This window comes from Notamacropus eugenii, chromosome 4, assembly GCF_028372415.1.
Source record: "Notamacropus eugenii isolate mMacEug1 chromosome 4, mMacEug1.pri_v2, whole genome shotgun sequence".
NCBI classification, from domain to species: Eukaryota; Metazoa; Chordata; class Mammalia; order Diprotodontia; family Macropodidae; genus Notamacropus; species Notamacropus eugenii.
This window is the reverse complement of record NC_092875.1, coordinates 182,600,782-182,621,614: the sequence shown is the minus strand read 5'-3', so window position 1 is coordinate 182,621,614 and position 20,833 is coordinate 182,600,782. Positions and strand designations below refer to the sequence as shown.

Sequence of the window (20,833 nt, the reverse complement as noted above, 5' to 3'; positions counted from 1 at the left end):
GATAAAAATTATGGGATATTATATTAAAATTTTATATGGGCAATTACAGTGAAAAGAATGCCAGATTTGGAGTCAAATGGCCTGACTCTGAACTTAATTTTTCTATCTGTGTGATATTTGAACAGGTTACTGTTCTCTGAAAAGAGTATCTTTTTGTAATAAGTTCTAAATGAATAAAAACAAATAAAAAGGGAGAGTTGGACAACATGACTGCTGAAGTTCCATTTAGCTCTACATATATCATTCTAAAAGGTATATATATGAACAGCAACAGCCAGAAAACTATCCAGAAGTTATCATGGATAGCTTCTAATACAATCTTATCTAACAAGTATTTACTAAAAGCATATTCTATATAAAACTAAAAATAATTTCTGTCCTTGATAAGCTTATATTCTACACTTCAGCAATTGAAGAGGGAAAAGTCAATTCACTTGCTCTAGCAAATCAACAACCTTTTCCCCAACCAATAATCATCATTACAATGATATTAATTCCATCCAAGTGTTTTAGCTTAAGTAGTCAAAATATTACTTTTCATTTTCAAGTGCATGCAATAAATATATGGCTGATCCTGCCTTCCTTGTCCACTGGGAAGTAGGCAGGCATGTGGTAATAGCTGCCAGCATGCTGGGAAACATCACCAGAGCCAAGAAATGAAATGTTTGGAGCCTTTGAAAGGATTCCAAGAATGTCAGCACAACGTTCCTGCCTCCTTTCTGTTGAATGCCCACTGTGGCTGTCTGTACTGAATGTGCCAGACAGGCCATCATACAGAGAGAGAGCAAGTGTTTATTGGTTCAATGAAAGGAGAAGCCACAGACTTCCAAGCATCAATGGAGAGATTCAAGTCATAGGCAAAAAAAAAAAAAAAGGCAGAAGGATTACTTCATTCTAGTAGGTTTGAGCAAGAATTGGGAAGAAAAATCATTTTCTATAAAGCATGATATGGGGAAAAGAATATTGGATTTGGGGTCAGAGGGCCTATGTCCAAATTCTAACTATGCTATTTACTACTCTGCCATTTGGGCAAATGACTTGGCCTCTCTCGGCCTTCTTTTCTATCTGTAGAATGAGGGGGTTGGATATTATGGTCACTAAGGCCTCTTCCAATTCTCCATCTATTGTCCTATGTTACATAAAATGACTTCTCCACAACCCAGTGAAGATTAGGCTGCTAGGCCAAGGAGTAGATAAGAATGCTGGTCCCAGAGTCAGATAGGCCAAGGAGCAGATAGAGTGCTGATCCTATAGTCAGATAGATAAGTTCAGAAGGAACTTTGGACCCTTACTAGTTATGTGGCCCTGCGCAAGTCACTTAACCTCTGTCTGCCTCAGTTTCTTCCTCATCTGAAATGAGGATAATAGTTATAAGAATAAAATGAGATATTTGTAAAATGCTTTGCAAAACTTAAAGTGCCATACCAATGTTAGTTGTTATTTGCAGAGTCACACAGTACTTAATTCTTAATTACCTATGAGTGAATTGTAGATTTTATGGGTGGTCTGTGGTTCTTAGATGTCTTCAATAATAATGAATAGGAAAGCCTCAGGGTGGTGAGTCACTTGAATATTTGTATATTGATTGATAATTGCATTCCAATATCCAATAGAAATTACATTTGCATTTATATTATCTTTTGATTTGGATTATCCATGCCACTTCTACCCACAAGAACTGACAGTGCAGTATGTCTAATAACAGTCTAAGGTTCTTTTTCTTGACTGATTTTAAGAAAGCATTTCATGTTATAGTCTATCATCTTTCACTAAAGTCTACTCCATTGCCTCATTCTGGTATAAAAGTAACCTTGGGATCTCAAAGAATTATCAGCTGAGTACAAGCTCTAACAGGCCCTACCTACCAACTTAGACAAGTCTCTGATTACAGGCTCAATAATCAATTGTATGTACTCCCTCTGAGGACCAGCTGGGCTAAATTGAGGAGGTTTATCACTAGAAGATTGTTTACTGGGTAATGAATGAGTTTATAAAGTGATTCAGACAGATTTCAGCTAAGACATAATAGGATTGTGATTGGTATTACTGAATGGAGAACCCATACCAATGAGATCATAGGTCCTATGGTATTGGAATAAGTATAACCTACTAGTCCAAGAATCATCCAGCTTTCTGAGACTTGGCAAGCAGGCAGGCTAATGTCAATTGTGGGAACAATATCTCTTTGTGTGACTGTTTATTATCTATTGTTCTAACTCTTCTTTCCAGGAAGGCTCCCCTTCCACAAGTGAATGAGCTTCAAGTGTTAAAGGAATTAAAGTTATGTTCTAACATATATTTATTTTTGTTTTTGCCTCCTTTCCTTCCTTCCTTCTACACAGAATCTTATGGCAAGGGCATTGTATGACAATGTTCCAGAGTGTGCAGAAGAGTTGGCATTCCGCAAAGGAGATATATTGACTGTGATCGAGCAGAATACTGGCGGGCTGGAAGGATGGTGGCTCTGTTCTTTACATGGAAGGCAAGGCATTGTTCCAGGCAACCGTGTGAAGCTTCTGATTGGTCCACTGCAGGAGGGTTCCTCCAATCAAGACCAGTCCTCATCTGGACTAATGCACCAGAGTTTTGGCCCACAGAAAGTCTATCAAGTGCCACACTCACAGGCTTCATCTCGGGATGCTGTCTACCAAGTACCACCTTCCTATCAGAATCAGGGAATTTACCAAGTACCTACAGGCCATGGTGCTGTAGAGCAAGATGTGTACCAGGTGCCACCATCAGTACAAAGAGGCATTGGTGGGACTAATGGTTCCCATTTAAGTAAAAAGGTGAGTACTTTCCTTTCCCATTATTTACTTTTGGAATATGGGATATGAAAACTTGATCCCACAGAGGCAGTAACCAGTCCAGAACTGTAGCTCCGATATTCCTGTTATGGCTTATTCACTAATATTAAGCATCTCTTCATCTTCTTAGTAAACCAGTGCCAAGTTTCATAGCATGAGGAGCTGTCAGACCTCTCTTACTCTTTCTCTTCCTCTGATACTAGAAGGCACTAGATGCTGTGAGTTGCATCGTGATACCAAAAGATCTGCCTAGGAAAATAATAACATACTAGAAGGAACACTGGACTTAGAGCCAGAAGAAGCTCAACTCTTTTGCTTACTACCTGTGTGACCCTGTGCAACTGATATTAACCTCTATAGACCTCAGTTTCTTCATCTTCAAAATAAATGAATGAATAACTGAACTAATAATGAATAAATAAGGGTTTGACCTATACCATTTCTAAGATATTTTCTGTGTTTCAAACCCAAGTGAGGAAGATGGTTATCAGTTATCTGTACTATCTCTTTCTGAAAGGTAGCCAATTTAAAACTTGAAACAATTGAAACTCAGCAGAAACTACTAAATTTTGAAAGAGATTCCTTCTGAAAAGAAAAAATATCCTATAAATGCTTAAGGTGAATATGGTAGAATCTTGGAATATAGATTCCTGAGGTATTTAACTTAAAATAAGAATTTTCAATGTCTCATATTTCAATTCCACTTACATTCGTTAAATGCCTACTATATGCAGTGCAATGTTTCAGTTAGATGATTTCCAAAGTCAAGGGATTTGGATTCAGTCAAAGGACCACATGAGGATCTAGAGAGCCACATGACCTCAAGGCTGCAGGTTCTCCACCCCTGTCCAAAGTTTAGTTAAGATTCCTGCCTTCAAGAAGGTTATACTCACACAGGGTTATAAAATACAAAATAGTAACAGTAATATTAAATTATAGTAATATTAAATGATAAGTGAACCATAGAGGTGCCCAAAGAAGTGCTATTTGAGTGTGGGGTAGTTGGGAGGGAATCATTACTGACCATGGGATCAGAGATGGTTTTGTAAAGGACAGTGAATATGAACTGGGTCTTAAAGAATGTGAAGGAATTCAGCAGGCAGTGGAGTGGGGAAAGACTTGAAAAACTTCAAAAACCATTCATAAACGTTTTGGGCAAACGAGTCAAAATAGAAATTAAGTTATGGCAAATAACACTACCAAATGAGGTCATCATGACCCTGGAGGACAGTAATTAGGGACAGAACAATTAACAAAGAAGAAATATCTGAATATACTAACATCGGTAGGGATGCATCATAGAGGTTAGAAGGATTTTCCTGACGTAACACTAAACACAAACATAGCCTACTTTGAGAAAAGCCGTGTGTAAAAATCTCAGATGAATTCAGAAATGACTATTCAAGATGGGGTGGGTGGCAAGAAAGGTTACTGTGAGGTTTTCTTTAAATATCAGTCTCTACTTACGAAGATTTCAAGAATTGAAAAGAACTGTTATTTCATGAATGCCTGTATTACTATCACCAACTCTGACCACAATCAATCTGTTCCCTTTTGGTGTGGGGGAGAGGGGGAGCTGAACTCAGTGCTCCTTCTAGGTGTTTCCCTCACCTGAAAACCTAGAAAGTAATGGGCAGAGGTGATGGTGCTTAACCTGTGGAGTTCATGGACTTGGATGGAAAAAAATTGTTATAATTTAATTAATTTAATGATTTCTAAAAAACATTGTATTATAATTGGTTTCCTTTGCATTTAAAAACATGATTCTGACAAGGGATCTATAGATTTCACTAGACACCCCAAGGGATCCATGGTCCACAAAAGGTAAAGAAGCCCTGATCTTGAAAGAATCCATGACTAAAGCCAAATCTGGCTTCTGTTTCTAATGGGAAATGGTACAGTGGAAAGGTGTTCTTAAAATTAAATGAATCTTCTCTTTCTTAGCCCCATTTTAATAGATTTCAGGGACCAGAGCTGGTGTGGAGCAGACAGGGAGGTTGAAACAGAAACACTTGCTAGAAGGTGTGAGTTTAACTCTCATCACAGTTTATGTTGGCAGGAAGGTCAATGTTTTCCCTTTTTAGACCCAAGCTTTTCAGTTTCCAGACTTTTGAAAAATGTAAAACTTTAGTGAAATTCCTTCCTGTTTGTTCTGCATTCATTCATTACATAATGCTAGGGGAGGTGGAGCTAGGGAAAAAGGGTCTTGGTCTAACTTCCTTTGCTATCCCTTTCTCTAACAACGTAGGCTTGGAATGATCATATTAATTTTCTTCCCCTTTATATGTGTTGTCTCTCTCTATGAGGATATGAGCTCCTTGAGAGCAGCCACTGTCTCACTTTTTCTGTTTGCATCCTCAGAGTGTGGCACATATTATGTTCTTAATAAATACTTATTCATTCATTCATTCATTTGTTCCTTGATTCTAAAAGCCTGGTGTTTTCTTGTGTTCATCACAAGACAGGGATCTCTTTTCCAAAGTGGCATGCTGGGTGGCTAAGGTAGCTCCCTTGTGAAGGAGGTGACAGTCTGACTAGCTCCACCATTAGAAAAGAAGCAGGGTCACCACAGAGGAACATCCACTCTCCCCTAGTCTTGAGATTCTGCCACTCCAGGTTGCAAGGGCTCTAGGTTAGGAGGATGGGAAGGCCAAGTAAAACAAGCTGTCATCTCAGGCCTGCACCCAAGCCTGCCATTGTATCAGTAAGAATCTTCTTTTGTGACTCAAGGTCCACTGGTCTGAGACTTTCCAGCCTCCTCCCACCATCCCACTCCACCCCACACACATGCACACAGGAGGAGCTACCTTCCCTTGGGGAGAATTTAGGATTGTTCAGTTGCTTAAAATCTCTTGTAGCTTTCATTAGGCCTGCAGCTGTTCTGAAACTCTTGTCATCATCTCCTTATGTGCCGGCTTATGACTCAGTATCTTTCTAATGGGTGGGGAACCATACAAATGACTTAAGGAGAAGCACTAAGGAGGCAAACCCAGTGCACAGGGAATCAGAAGGTTTGGAGTTTTGGTTTTGTGTTTTGTTTTTTTTTTTTTCCCAGAATCGTCAATATCTTTTTGGGGTGGTTTCAGGCAAGCCTTTCACATTCTATACTTCAGTATTCTCATCTGTAGAATCCTGTTATGGCATGACATGGTCCATAAGAGTTCTTTTGAGGCAAAGGTCAGGAAAAAATGGGATCTTGCCTTAGAAGAAAAACAAAAAACCTCAATGTTGAGAAGCAGGTTAAGCCTGTGTATGTCAACTGAGGGTGTTTGTTTTGGAATTTTCTAGAGTTAAAGAACTCTACTGTATTTCTAACCTTCAGAACTTTTAGCTAGCCTATTTTTTTTCTGTTAATGAGTCACTTTTTTAATAGACAGTGTTTGCAGTCTGCTTATTATCAATCCTTTATTTAGTTTTAACAGGGGAACTCCAGCCCTGAACCCCACCCTTTACAGACACATCAGCTCCCATTCATGGCTTATTAAATCAGCATTTAGAAAAACAAATAACTTTCCACCACAAAGAAAAGCAGCAATTTTTTTCTCCCTCCCTAAAGTCAGTTTTGAGCCTGCTCCCCTTACTCCACAATAATCTATAGATATGTATGTCATCATTACTGAGCCTGTAGAGTGTGTCTGATGAGTGCATGGTTCTACTGTAAGTATTATAATGATTTTATGTGGAGAATCATAGACTGTTGTAGTCATTAAAAATATTAAGGGTCCCCTATTCCAACATCATCATTTTACAGATTATAACTATAAGAGCAGATTGTAAATGACTTGCTTATCCAATGGGCTGGATATAGAACATAAGTCTCCTAACTCTCAGTCTAGAGCTATTTCCTATTATGCTATACGGCCTTAAAGACCCTTTTGCAGTTATCTGGGATCCACTGGGCCTGGATAATGCTGGAAGCCTTACCTTTTATTGATCTTTCCCTCTTCTTTTTCCTTCTGACCATCCTTTGCTGCAAAGATCAGATTCTTTAAGCTATGACTGGATCCCAGGAGGCAAGATCAAGTATATGTTTGTTCATTTTTCTACCACATCACTTTCATTGTCACTGATGAAACTGTATTGCAACTGGCTTTGGTTTATACCAGACCCATAGGGATAGAGGCAGCCATTCAATAAACAAGCATTTAGCAAATATGTCCTATGTTCTAGGCACTGTGTTAAGCACTAGGGGTACAGGGAAAAAGCAAAAGCAGTCTCTGTCCTAGAGGAGCTTACATTTTAATGGGGGTAGGAGTGGGGAGTAGACTTATATAAATCAGAACATACTAAGTAAATACGGAGTAGAGGGAATATACTTCTAGAGTAAATATGATGACCTTAGATAAATCCTAAAATTCCATCAGGAGCTATCCTGCTCACATTACCTAACATCCATCATATATTTGACTCTCATAGCATAACCTATTCTGCCTTGATTCAGAATTGTGCATGCAGCTTCGACAGTTCAAAGTGCCTTTAAATGTCCCTGCTCATATTCTATGCCCTATGGGTGTGGACAGCAAATAAATTTCAGAGGATGAGGAGGTGTATCATAAAACCTATCCATCAACCCATTTGATCAGTAGAGTTGGTAGGTTTTCTGACATGTGGGATGATCATGAGGGGGCAGGAGTCTAAGTGTTTCCTCTGAAGATCCACAATTCAACTGCCAGCATCTTTTCAGGAAAAGAAAGGATTAATGGGGCAAATTGAAATCGTGGCACCTATTTAATTCTGGGACCATTAAGACTGTTTATACGCTGCATTTTTTCACTTATATTTAAGAAGCCTATTTTATTAAAGCATTTGTAGCTATAAAATCATATAGATATCCCTTCTTGCACCTCAAATCCCTTGTACAAAGGTGAGGTAGGTTCTGTTTTGGGGTGGGCATTCAAGAAAAGGCCCAGCTACATTCCTTAGGATCACATTACATCATCACTAAGGCCCTCTTCCAATTGCCCAAAGTTGGAAAGAGTCTGAGATTAGCAGGATGTGATTCATGGATTGTAATCATGTTTTTCTCTGCTCCATACCTGAAAGGTAATCTTTGGTTCCAAAAAAGCAGATTAGCTAGGAATGTCTGCACCTTCTTGGACACTGAGTCATTATGAATTACGCTCAGAAAAAGGAACCCCCAGCAAACCTTGCCAAACTTAGTGTCTGGCTGATGGAGGGAGGGCTTCCCTGATTGGATCTTGTGATCATTGAGAAATCAGATTCTCTATTTAACTCCTTGTACCTTTTCTTTAAGGAAATCAAAATGAGTTCCTAACCTAAAAGATGAACCAGGGTACAAAAACTACCTCCCACTAGCACGAGAGATTTTTTCCAAGGCATCTTCGGCAAGGTGAAACAGGAAACTTAATAAAAAACATAATCCTAACTTAAGTGAGAAATTTTTCTACTCACGTTTCCTTAAAGTAGATGTGGAAGTGGTCCTTCATCCAAAACCTTAAACTCAAACAAATTTGGAAAGTTACCCGCAAATGGAGGTTGTGACCCCTCCCAGACTTCATTTCTTGGCATTTTTTTAATGGGGAGTATCGTTTCTTAGCCTTGAGTCACCCATCCCAACAGAAGTGAACTATAACACCTCCTGTCTTTAACAAAGCAGCTTTTTGTCTGACCAGAATCAGTGCCAAAGACTTCAAACCCAGTTTGTTACAAATCCCTTAGACTGTAGATAATACACACTTTCAAGACTTTGTTAATAACTAACATCTCATAAACCCACACCGAAGCAAAGGAAGGTCATTCTCTTTTTCATATAATTATCTGCTAAATATTGATTCTTCTAGAGTGTTTATAATATAGTAACCATAATACATAACTCACACAGTGTTTATGGCTCATATGACATTGTATGTACATTTTCTCATTTGATTCTCACAACTCACATTAGGTGGTTAGTTCGAATGTTACCATCATTTTACACACTTGGAAACTGGTTCAGAGAGATTAAGAGACTTGCCTAAAGCCACACAGCAGAATTAGGAGCTAAGTTTAGGACTTCCAAAGGGTGTAAAGCAGAGGGACTAGAGAAGTTTCCAACTCTTGAGATTCATATAAGCCAGATACTGGGTTCTTCCTTCGAGAACATTTAATGATTGAAAGCGGAAGATAAAATTAGATTTAGTCAAGGGGGTGTTAAATATTCAGTGTGAGCAAATTAGGGCTCACTTGATTGTTTTGTTGATTGTAGAGACTTAAGAAAATGAGGAAGATAATATTAACAATGCAGATTAAAATTTGAAGTGTCGTGCACTTTTATTTTGAGAGCTGGTTGTTAAACATCTATTTGCTAGCACTCAACTAGATTCAGCGATTAAACAAATCTAACTAGCAGCAGGGGAATACAGTAATCAAATACATTTCTAAATGAGCATGCTGGCCATCCCTCACTTGGAGTGTTGTCTGTTGATTTACACACACAGTAAGGGTTCCCAAAAAGTCATGTGTAAATCAAATCTTTGTAAACCAAATTGGATCTTAACTATTTAAAGGATTCCTGTGGTGACTTCATTTGTAAAGTAAAAAATCCTTTTGTAAGGAGCACAGTTTAGCTGTTTAGTTTTTTCTATAGCTGGCTTCCTCAAATCAGGCACCCCTAAATGGCACCTTTTGCCAGAAGATAGTTTGTTTTCAAACCCTGCACTAATTGATTGTGTAATCTTTCAGATACCTCTTGGTTGCTGGGAGCCCTTTATTCTTCCTTCACAACCTTATGTGTATATATGCCTTTTACAGAGTCCATGCTCAGTAAATATTTGTTGAATTTCATTGAATATCAGAAATAATATGGGAATGACATAAATGTTTTTGAGCTACCTTGTATTTTTTAGTAATAGCAGTAGTGATAATAATAGTAACAAAACTAGATAATAATACAGCACCTACTATGTGCCAAGGACTGTGCTAAGTGCCTTACAAATATCCTCGCAGCAGCCCTGGTAGGTAGGTAGTGTTATGACCCCCATTTTACAAACTTGGAAATTGAAGCAAATAGAAGTTAACTGACTTGCCCAGGGTCACTCAGCTAGTTGGAATTTAAACTCGGCTTTTCCTAGCTCCAGGCCCAGTGTTCTATCTACTCTACTACCTAGCTTCCCCTAAAAAGAATGATGTGGAATCTGGAGATACTGGATATGTCCCTTCAGATGTAAAACATTTATTCATTGTCTCTTGTGGGAGATTTCTGTTCAAGCCACTGTGGGGAATAACACAAGGATATATCTGAGGGCCTCCTCTGCCTTCAGAGAGCTGATGGTGAATCTCAGAATCAGAATTTGCCCCAATTTCCCTAGTTCCAGGAATAAGATCTTTCTCCTTATATTATATGGTTAATAGAAGCAAGGACATGTTGAAATGCTGCCATAGCAACTCGTTTCATTCAATGAAGTGATCAGAAAGCCTCTCTGAAGCCCAAAGTGATAGAATGGTGCTCATTTTGGAAACTTCAGCCCAGTACAGTATTGCTACATTGGCTTTTTCTATAACATAGAAGTACCTCTTTTTTTAAAAAAAAATTGTAAATTACCCTAAATCATGACACATGACTTTACGTAGCCTTCAGAGGCAGAATGCAGCGTGGTGAGATCTCGTGAAATCATCTTGTTGCCAGGGAGTGCCTAACAAATGATGGGAAGCTCTCTCTAAGTCTGGTTATGTTAAGGCATGTTCATGGGGCCACTTTTTATGGGATAGAATTCATAGGATCATAGACCTAAAACCTCAGAGGCCACCTAATCCAGCCCCTTCCTTTTATGAAGGAGGAATCTGAGACTCAGATTAGCTGATTGACATGTTCATAGTCACACAGGTAATAAATAGCTGAGATGGATGTGAGCACAGGTTTTCCAAAGCCAGTGTTTTTGCCACTGTCCTCTCATATAGGGAAATCAAAGAGAAAAAAAAAACCTAAAAAGACTAACAATTATACAATGAATGAGGGAATCTGCTAGTATTGTTAGGATATTTCTACGGGGATTTGAGCTGAGAGGGTCTTGGTTCCCACTTGGCTACTAAGTAGGCATATGACTCTGGCCCCCTCACTTTGCCTATCTATTCCAGTTTTAAAAAACTGGAATTGTAGCATGCATTCTCATTCCAGGAGTAACATGACTTCACCAGAACAGTGAGAAGAATCAAAGATGTTTCCATAAAAATAAAAAGTGACCCACTAAACAGGCACTCCTGACCAACCTTCCTCAGCTTTTCTTTCTACTGGTTCTTTCCCTTCTCTGGTTTTTCTTTCCAAAGGCAGAACAATTGCAAGAGAAAGACTTAGGTTAGAGTAAAGTATCAAATGCCATAGAGAATTAAAATTTGTCAGACCTGGGCTGGGTATAATTTAGAAAAAGTCTCTTAAGAAGGAGAGTTCTAATCCCTGCTTAGTCACTGAGAGCTAAGAAGGGCTGGCTGTCACACTGGGATCTAAAGGTGGTGGGGAGAAGAGATGGAGGGGGAAGGAGATTTTTTTCTTTTTTTTTTTTGCTGAGCTTCCTCCATTAATGCCCATGTCCTTGGAATGTCTGACCCTCACTGCTGATCCGTTTCCTCAGAGAGGAGCAACATGATGGTGAGGGCAGTTGCAGAAGCATCCTGCAAGGTCTGACACAGCCGCTGGTGATGTCAGTCAGTTCCCCATGTGAATCCTTGTATTTGCTCCCTATGGAATCCTTGTATTTGCTCCTATTTAGATGGAAAATGGCATTAGAAAGCATTGAGTTCCAGAAATCCTCAACCTCTCACACCCTTCCCCTTCCATGGGTCTGCATTTGAGGGAGGAGTATTGCATACTTTTCATCTGAGATTAAAACAAACAAAAAAAAATTAAACCTACTTTAGGTATCTGCTAAAAGAGGATTCCTAATATGTTAAACTTATTTTGACATCAAAAGAACCCAAATATCTGTGTCTTTTAATGTTCTCTCAAAGTACATCCAGGAGAAATGGGACTTTGGCTCTGCCTACCCTCTCTGTCACAGGAATGACAGAATCCCATGCTCCTTGTCTCAGAAAAAGGCAAAAGGCCTTTTTTTTTTTTTTTTTGCTTAAGTGAAAATGACTGCCCAAGCTGTCCTTTCTCATTCTTTCTCTGAAGGGTTTCAGCCTGCTCTTTGGAGTCTGGTCACCCCATAACTAAATATTGCTTTAGCTCAGATCATACAAAGAGCTTGCTGAAAGCAAGGGAGAGCCATGGTGGAAGCTCAACAATCAAGCCACTGTTTCCAAAGAGTTTTCCCCACCATGGATGGGAATACGGCAAACACTGTGTCAGGCGAAAGAATGATACCCTCAGCTTCCCAGCGCTCAGTTGTGACTTGTGCCTCATTGGGGACAAGAAAGAGACTGAGATTTCGACGTGGTCAGCATAAGGTTGAGTTGTAGCTTTCATTCAATCTTCAAAGAGTCTTTGAAGGGGGGTAAACCCTTGCCCCTCTCCTTTCTAAAAGAAAAAAATGTCACCCCAAGGACAAAGCAGAGCATTCGAGAGAAGTTAACCGTGGCTGTGGTGCATGGGGGTGTATTTTTGAAGGCCAGGCCCACTTTTCATTAGATTGTTGCTAAGTGAGTAAATAAATGAGCTCACTGCTACACCCCAACTGGGCAGGAAGAATTTATAGAGAATTAATAAATCCAGCAGAGGCAACATGTGGCTTTCTCTTCTGGCCAGAGAAAAGTAACTAGTAATCTTGGACTTTTCAACATGAAAACCTCTGAAACTCTGCAGTTTCAGGAGAGTAACTTTTAAGTTCCAGTGGGCAGGTCACGGCATGGTTTGCAGGGTTTTAGTTAAAGGGATAGCATCTGATATTTCACGGGTATAAAGACAAAGAAGTGACTATAAGACATAATAAAGATGGCCAGGGGTTCAGTCTGACTTCACTAAAGGATCTTAAAATGAAAATAAAGCCCTTCACAAAGGCATTCTGGGAAATCTGAAAATCCGAACGCAATCCAGTGGATGCATAAAACCCTACAAGTGACATTATAAGTCGATCATGAGGAAACAATCTAATTTTACATTATATGCATTCTGAAAAAAGTGCCAATAGAACAGTATCTGTTAACGAAGATTATCATTTGAGATTGGGATAATCTGTACTAGCATTTGTAGTAAGAGACTGTAGTATGAAAATTAGCCTTGGAGTTAAGAAGACCCGAGTTTAAATTCTGCTTCTGACATACACTCAAATTTTCAAATACTCCTCACCAATAACAGAGAGAGACAGAGACAGAGACAGAGAGAGAGAGAGAGAGAGAGAGAGAGAGAGAGAGAGAGAGAGAGAGAGAGAGAGAGAGAGAATTTCAAGAAAATATCAACCATGTCTCTATCTAATCTTGAAGAGGCTTAGTAAGTATTCAGGAGGTTGGGAAAAGTATAACAGTTGGCTTGCTTTATGACCTTGGAGTAAATGCCTTAATCTTTCTGTCCCAATTTTCCCATCTGTAAGTGGGAACTGTGCTCAGAGAACAGTCTTGAGATGAGTAGTCCTGCTTCTGGGCATCTCAGATACAAAACACACACACGTATCTTGCTAAAGACTTGAAAATCCACTACTTTATTTAATTAGGATATCTTGAGTCCTCATACAACAGAGTTGCTAAGTTATTAAGTATACTGATTTCTGGGTACCAGTGGCTTTCTCCCTTTTCTTCATGATCACATCCATTACCAACTCAAAAAAAACAAATTTTCTACTGCTTATCCCTTTTGGTGTGGTTGGTTGTCATAGTGATGGTGATGATAATAACATGAATATTAGCATGTAACCTTAAAACAAAATTACCCCCAAGTGCCTGTAGGGCCACACCCTGTTTTCAGTCATTATTTTTACTTGTAACTCTCACTGCCTTCTAGGCCTCCTTGGAATAAATCAGTGAAAGGAGAGTCTAATCTGGTTTAATTTTGAGGGAGTTCAAGTTTGATTTTTTTGTCTTCATCAAATAACAAGCATTTGGAAGCAAATAGCTTTGAGATCTCTGGTCAGTAATACATACACTTAACGGCATCACTTTCGAGAGAAAGGTTGAACAGGAGTGACCGTCTCCAGACATCTTCTAAGACTTGTTGTCCTGTCCTTTCAGTCTGCCGAATACATTAGTGGGGTGAGTGGCCACCAGTCTAGTGCTTCCTTTGGTGATGCACCTGTTGCTATCTGTTAACAGCCGGAGCAGAGGTGAAGGGAGAGTCAACCCACTTGGTTGTTGGAGCTGAAGCATATTTTGTCCTTCAGATGTCAAGAATGAGTGTTTTTAAAAGGAAGGGAGGGTTTTGTTTCCATTTCCTTTTCTTAAAAAAATTTTTTTCACATATTAGATCTGTGAAGCTTAAAAGAGTCCAGGTGTTTGTGACAAAATCTCCATAGAGGGAAAAAGGAAACAGTGTTACTCCCAGGCTTGGCCTTGGTACCCTCCAACAAAGGAGAGGGCCTTGTCTCACAAATATAGCAAGCTGGAATTCTCCCATGGTTTCTAACTTAGGCTCTCTTGTGTTTCTCACCCAATGATTCATTCTTTCTACAAGCTTTTAATTAAATGCCTATTATGAGCAAACAATTGCCCTAGGTGCTGGGGATACGAAGACAAAAAAAAAAAATCCAGCTCCTGACCTCAGGGAGTTTACCTTCTACTAGGGGATGGGGGAAAGTATCTAGAAAGATAAGGAAATTCAATGTAAATCACTAAGTAAATACAAAATAATAAGGTAGGGTAGTAGGGTGCTAATTGGGGGCATCAAAAAAGAGCTCTTCTAGCAGGTGGCTGTTGAACTGAGGTGTAAAGGAAACTAGGGATTCTAAAAAGAAGTGCCTTCCTGTCACAAGGAACAACCTGTGTAAATGGATTAGAGATAGAATTTTGGGTCCACACAACACCAATTTGGGCCAATTTTAGGGTGCAGGTCAGCTAGCATTTATTTGGCACCTACTTAGTGCCAAGGACTACGTTAAACCTTACATGTGCTACGTTGCAATATAAAATTGAGTAGCAAAAAATTTGCGAAAAGTTTACCCACGATTCAGGGCTCTCCACAGTGGCAGAGAAGGGAGAAAAACATAGAGACCAGCTTAGAAAGACACAAACAGGTGGTGTAGTGGATAGTCAGATTGTGAAGGACTTTAAATGATACACAAAGGAGTTGATAGTTTATTCTAAAAGCAAAATGGAGACCCAGGAGCTAGAATGGCACAGGGCTCTATTTTAGAAATAGCACTTTGGAAACAGCATGAAGGATAAACTGAATAGGGGACAGATCAGTTGGAAGACTGTATACCTCACTTTCCTCATTTGAAAAACTAGAGGCTTGGACTTGATGGTTTCTAAGGTCCCTTCTAACTCTAAATCTGTGATTCTGTAACCATTCTCCTGGCTCCATCATCAACCCCTCACTGACATACATGAGTTATGTTCTTCAACCGTATTCTCATCTCATAGGTTCTATTCACCTAGAACCAGCTCAGTTTGAAATTTGAAGTCAACCTGAGGGAATTAAGGAAAGCCTCCTTAGACACTATACTTGGATTCGGAGTATAGGTAGAATGACCTTTCTGGTTCTCTGTGTTGGCACCAATGGATCTCAGATGGACATAGACTTTATTTTGAATAGCTCTTTAGTTGTTTTGTGTATTTCACAACTAGATAGAAAACGCCTTGGGAGTATGGACCTTTTCTTTTTCTCTCAATTCCTAGCGTAAAACTTGCTGAACATATAGTCAACTCAGTAACCTATGCTTACTAAATTGAAGATTACCCTCTCTGACCCTGCTTTCACATCATTTACCTTCATCCTTGAATTTTTCTAGTCCAGTCCCTACTCCTCATGAAAATACTTTAAGAGGTAGATACCCTATAAGGCACACTCTCAAGAACTGCTTATGGAAAGAAATGGAAGGGTAGCTGGGTGGCCCAGTGGATAGAGCAAAGGCCTTGGAATCAGGAGGACCTAAGTTCAAATCTGGCCTTAACCATTTGACACTTACTGGCTGTGTGACCCTGGGCAAGTCACTTAATCCCAACTGCCTCACAAAGAAAAGAAAAAAAAGACTAGGTTAGTTTTCATTTCATTAACATCTAAGACTAAGTCACATTTGAATTTTGCTAGGTTAGTTTTGCTACTTGTTGGGGGACCCCACCATGTATCTTATATTTTAGCTGCTTTGGGAAATTAACAAAAAAAGAAAAAAATCTCGATTCTTACCTTTATGGGACTTTACCCTTTCATTCTATCTGCCCTTGCTCCACAGCTCAGAGAGAGAATGAACTAGATAATCTCTCAAGGTTTTCTTCCAGTCCTTTGATCCTCTAATTCTTTCACACGCTGAACATTCTTTGCCCAGAGTCGTCTTTGTGTTTCCATGTCACACACTCTCTTCCCTGAAATGTCAGTATATATGGCATTTAGAGAACAGAGGGTTCTACTGTCATTTCAAAAAAGTATCAAATTGTCTTTGAAACAGTACGTTACCCACGATTCAGGGCTCTCCACAGTGGCAGAGAAGAGAGATAAACCTAGAGACCAGCTTAGAAAGACACAAACAGGTGGTGTAGTGGATAGAGTGGTAGAGCTTGATAGAGTTAGAAAGACCTGAGTTCAAAGCCTGCCTCAGACACTTACCAGTCCTGTGACCTTGAGCAAGCTACTTGACCTCTCTGGCCCCTTAGTTTGAATAACTAGTCTTTGAATTAACAGTATCTCTTACTCTCCTGAAAGAAGAGTCTAGGACATTTAATATTTTAGAATCAATTAAGATTTGGGGGGGAGGTGCAGGGGAGGACAGCTAGGTGGTGCGGTGGATAGAGCAGGAGTCAGGAGGACTCACCTCAGACACCCAACACTCACTAGCTGTGTGACCTTGGGCAAATCATTTAACCCCTATTGCCTCATCCTGAGCCATCTCCAGTCATCCTGATGAATATCTGGTCACTGGATTCAGATGGCTCTGGAGGAGAAGGGAGGCTGGTGACCTGCACAGCCCTCTCTCACTCAAAACAAAGTCAAGTGCAAGTCATGTCATCATTTCTCCGATGTCATGGTCTTTTTCAAAAACGAAGGATGAATACAACAATAATGGAAACAAGATTATCTCAGGAGAACTCCAAAGATTCCTTTTGTGGAGACTCTCTGTACCTTGGTCCTTAATAAGCACTATAAATACTTTATTAAGCTGTGACTTCATACAAGTGAGTGCCCCATTAATGAGATTGCAAGTGCTCCTCTCCTTTCCTATGTTATAATAGTTTAATGGGTTACTACGGCTAAAAAGAAATGTTCTATCACCTGTTGACCAACTCTGTAGGGATAAGCCTCACTGAATTTTAGCTAACCTGGTCTACAGCTGGGCTTAGACACAGAACTTTTCCAGCATGGCAGAACCTGGCAGAATTTGTGCTCCACCACTGATGGAGCCTTCACAATCCCAAGGCCATCTTCATGCCACAAAGAGGCATCCTTCTTTAATGAATGATTTAGTAAATATCCAAGAGAAAAGGAACCCAGGAAGAAAAATAGAGGAAAAACCAAGGAGACCAACAGGCAGCTTTTAAGATGCATTTTACATTAAAGAATGACTTCAGTAAGCATGCCCTGAACTTTCTTTTATGAGAATCGATCTCATTTATACTTAGCTTTTTGTCATTGAAAGTCCCCTCCCCCATTCTAAAGGTCGGTGTTTACTGGCTCAGCAAGAACTGGATAGAACACTGAGACTGGAATCCGGAAGACCTGCCTCAGATATGCATGAGCTGTACGGCCATGGGCAAGTTACTTAACGTGTCTGCCTCAGTTTCCTCAACTATAAAATGGGGTTAAAAACAATGCGTATCTTGCAGGGTTGTTGTAAAGATCAAATTAAATAAAAACTGTAAAGTGCTTAACACAGTGCCTGGCGCATAGTAAGTGATATATAAATGTTTATTCCCTTCCTTTCTCTTGGGAGCAGAGAAGAGCAAAAAGGTTTTGTATGTAAGTGAGGCAGGGAGAAAGATGCAATGATCCACAAAACTGGATACATTGCAAGGTACTACCCAGTCAGCATTTTCCTCTGGGTAAGAAAACAAAACAAAAACAAAAAACTTTTAATTGGCATGGAAATGACCCAAGCAACAGGTCAGAAGGGAGCACATCTTTAAGTAGGCTAGAATACACTTTTATCTCAAGTTCTTGCAGACGTGGAAAAATTAATACATGTTGTACATGCATCTGTCCAGAGGAAAAAAGCTGGTCCTAGTGAAATTGTCATTTGTGGACCAAGATTAAATGGCCACAACACTGGAGAATACTGTAATTGGGGAGATGGGGGTGGGGGCTGGGGAGAAGAAGTCAGGCAGCAGTGTAGTATGTTGTGTTGTGTGTATGTATTTTTTTCCCTATGGGTTTTGCCATCTGTTTCTTTTAAAGCACAAACAAGGAAAATGATGAGTTTGGAATGCAGGCGTTTTCAAAAACCAGATGACCACAAGCATTCTTTAAATGGGGGAAGCTAAGGGGAGAGCTTGCAGTTCTGTGACATTTGTCAGGAAGTGATTTTTTAAATACCGGGAACAACAAATGCCCTCTGCCAGGGAAAGGCCGCAAAGGCGGGGAAAATCAATCCCCCCTTTTTTGTGTCTCCTCCCTTCTGAAGCCATTTCTGTAGGTTAACATTTCACCAAATGCTATTTTAGGTCTTTTTTTTTCTTAAAGCCAAATACAAAACAGTTAAAGCCGGACTTGAGGATAACAAACGTTGGATCTCTAGTTGCATTACTGAGTTGGCAGCTTTGGGTGTAGTCCACTCTTAGAAACTTTTAGAGACTGAACAAAAGCCTCTCTGTGAGCAGAACATACTTTTTTTTTAAAACTAAAGATCAGAAAAACTATAAATAGAGCAAGTAGGAAAGAAAAGCAGGAAGATACCTTAGTACCCCAGTGAATGACAGTGCCTGGCAGGCGTTTTTTATGAAGGCATGAAACAGGGCAGCAACTTGGGCTTTGTTTTTGCAAAAGGCATGTTCTTAAAAGGGAAATACATACTGTGTGGTGGCCATTCAGTAAATTATTTCTTCATCTCCCATACCAGTAGGTCCAAGGAATACAATGGAAATCTCAGGTAAGGCCAGCATTTCCTTTTGGAAAATCCTGAGCAAGAGAGATTATATGAAAACATTAGCTTGTGTATTAAATCCTTTTCACCTTAATTGCAAGAAGTAGTTGACTTGGAGTGTGAGGGACTTAACACCAGACCAAGTTCCAGCCCTTCAGGGTTTAGGGTCCCTGCTGAGAGGAGGATTGGGACGTTTGGCCAAGTTCCACCCATTTGAGCCCTACCATGGTGGAACATTTTTCACATAGTTTTGTGAGCAGCCTGACGCCAGAGTTTTCACATTAGAGAAAAGGATAAAAGATGATGGTTGCTGAGGGAACCACCTCTTGTTTCTAATTTGTGAGGCCCGCTTTCCTCAAGGATAGTTTGCAATACTTGAGGGTGCTGTTACTGATGCAAGAAAAGAAAGCACAGCAGTTTAGAAGCCCTTGGAGAATTAGTGAGTAAATACACTTCAAAATGAGTTGACTTCAAAAAAAAAAAAATCTGTTAGAGGTCTTTCTCAACCCATGTTTAAGGCCCCCAAAGAATTATATAGAAACAAGAGCTTGTCAGGTAAGATCCATTTCATTTACATTAATTCCAGATGCCAGAAGTCATGATGGGGTATTTGACCTTTGACTTACTTGGAAGGATGTCCTGCTTAGACTGTGGCTACCCTAATGGAAATGGGAAAATGATTAGTACAACGAGCCAGGGTCAGGAGACCTGAACTCTGCTCCCTGTCACAATTACGCAGATGTAACTCATTATTGATACCTTACCCTGGACTACTAACTACTTCAGGTCTCCAAGGGTGGCATTATTTGAACTGGTAGATTTGTAAAAATGCTACGTTCAACAACAGCCCTTTAGCTCTATTCACAATAATAAAGTTTGGCAAGGAGGGGCAGGGGAAATGCTGTATCCAGTTGAAGCTATGAGGGGAATTTTAAGTGGTTGGACTCGACTCCCATTATTCACTTTGCACATAGTTTTAGAGTCATTAAAACCAATTCAGTACATAGCGATTTTGATTCAAGGAAGAAAAAAAATCTTTACGACGCCAAAGGTATAATCTAGGACTTTTCATGCTTACAATTGTCAGATAAAATTCCAGAAAAAAGTCTTTTATTAAGGGAGAAGCATTTTTAGTGCTGTTTGCGTTACCTAGGGCAGGAGGAAGTAGGAAAAAAGGATTTGGGGTTTTTTAATCACTCATTTGCCCAAAAAGCAACAGGAATTTCATATGACTACTGATCTGTAATGCCTTCCCTTCTTCTCATCCTCTCTTTGCCTCTATCTTTTCATTTTTATTTATCGATTTATTTATTGGTTTGTTAAAGGAAAAAAAAAAAAACCAAAGAGCTTGGAGGTGTTCACTCAGCCAGGAGCCAGAAAGGAACTTGATCCATTGCTAAGAATATAGGCTCATAATTTGACATTTCCTTCATTTCCTTCTTCTCTTCTAACCATCAGGTAATCACCCCAGTGAGAACAGGCCATGGCTATGTGTATGAGTTCCCATCCAAGTACCAGAAGGATACCTACGATATACCTCCATCTCATCCAATCCAAGGAGTAAGTAACAATAATGTAGCAGAAATAAAATATTAATGTATAGTTTATCTTCAGGTATCAGCTGAAGGTTAGAGGAAGGGTATTTTGTGACAACACTATTTTCATTTGATGTGGATCAACTTAATGAAAAGAATCATGGGGTCAGAAAATCCGGGTTTGAGTCCTGGCCCCAAATCTTACTAGTTAACTGTGTGACCCTAGACAAGTCTCTCAGTGTTTCTGAGTCAACATGGAAACAATAATACAGGTTGTCCTAAGGAAACTCTTTGTAAATCCTTATAAAATAAACTCCTTACAAAATAAGGTTTTATATACATAACATAAATATATATGTAATTTTATATGAAATTATTATTACCAGTGGTCATTTTTCACATA

The 20,833-nt window shown here is 39.5% G+C and overlaps 1 protein-coding gene and 1 long non-coding RNA gene across 3 annotated transcripts in view; one reads left to right on the top strand and one right to left on the bottom strand.

The window, feature by feature from the left end:
* Nucleotides 1–20,833, top strand: part of NEDD9 (neural precursor cell expressed, developmentally down-regulated 9) — a 146,370-nt gene that overhangs the window by 116,267 nt on the left and 9,270 nt on the right. For both annotated transcript variants that reach the window (XM_072603822.1, XM_072603821.1), the window contains exons 2-3: nucleotides 2,343–2,789; nucleotides 20,354–20,455. In XM_072603822.1, coding sequence (XP_072459923.1) covers nucleotides 2,343–2,789; nucleotides 20,354–20,455 — 549 coding nt within the window. The remainder of the gene's footprint in view (nucleotides 1–2,342; nucleotides 2,790–20,353; nucleotides 20,456–20,833) is intronic.
* Nucleotides 7,449–20,381, bottom strand: LOC140500837 (uncharacterized). Its single transcript, XR_011965906.1, has 2 exons — nucleotides 18,826–20,381; nucleotides 7,449–16,187 (listed from the first exon to the last, which is right to left on the bottom strand). It is a non-coding gene; the product is annotated as an uncharacterized lncRNA (long non-coding RNA).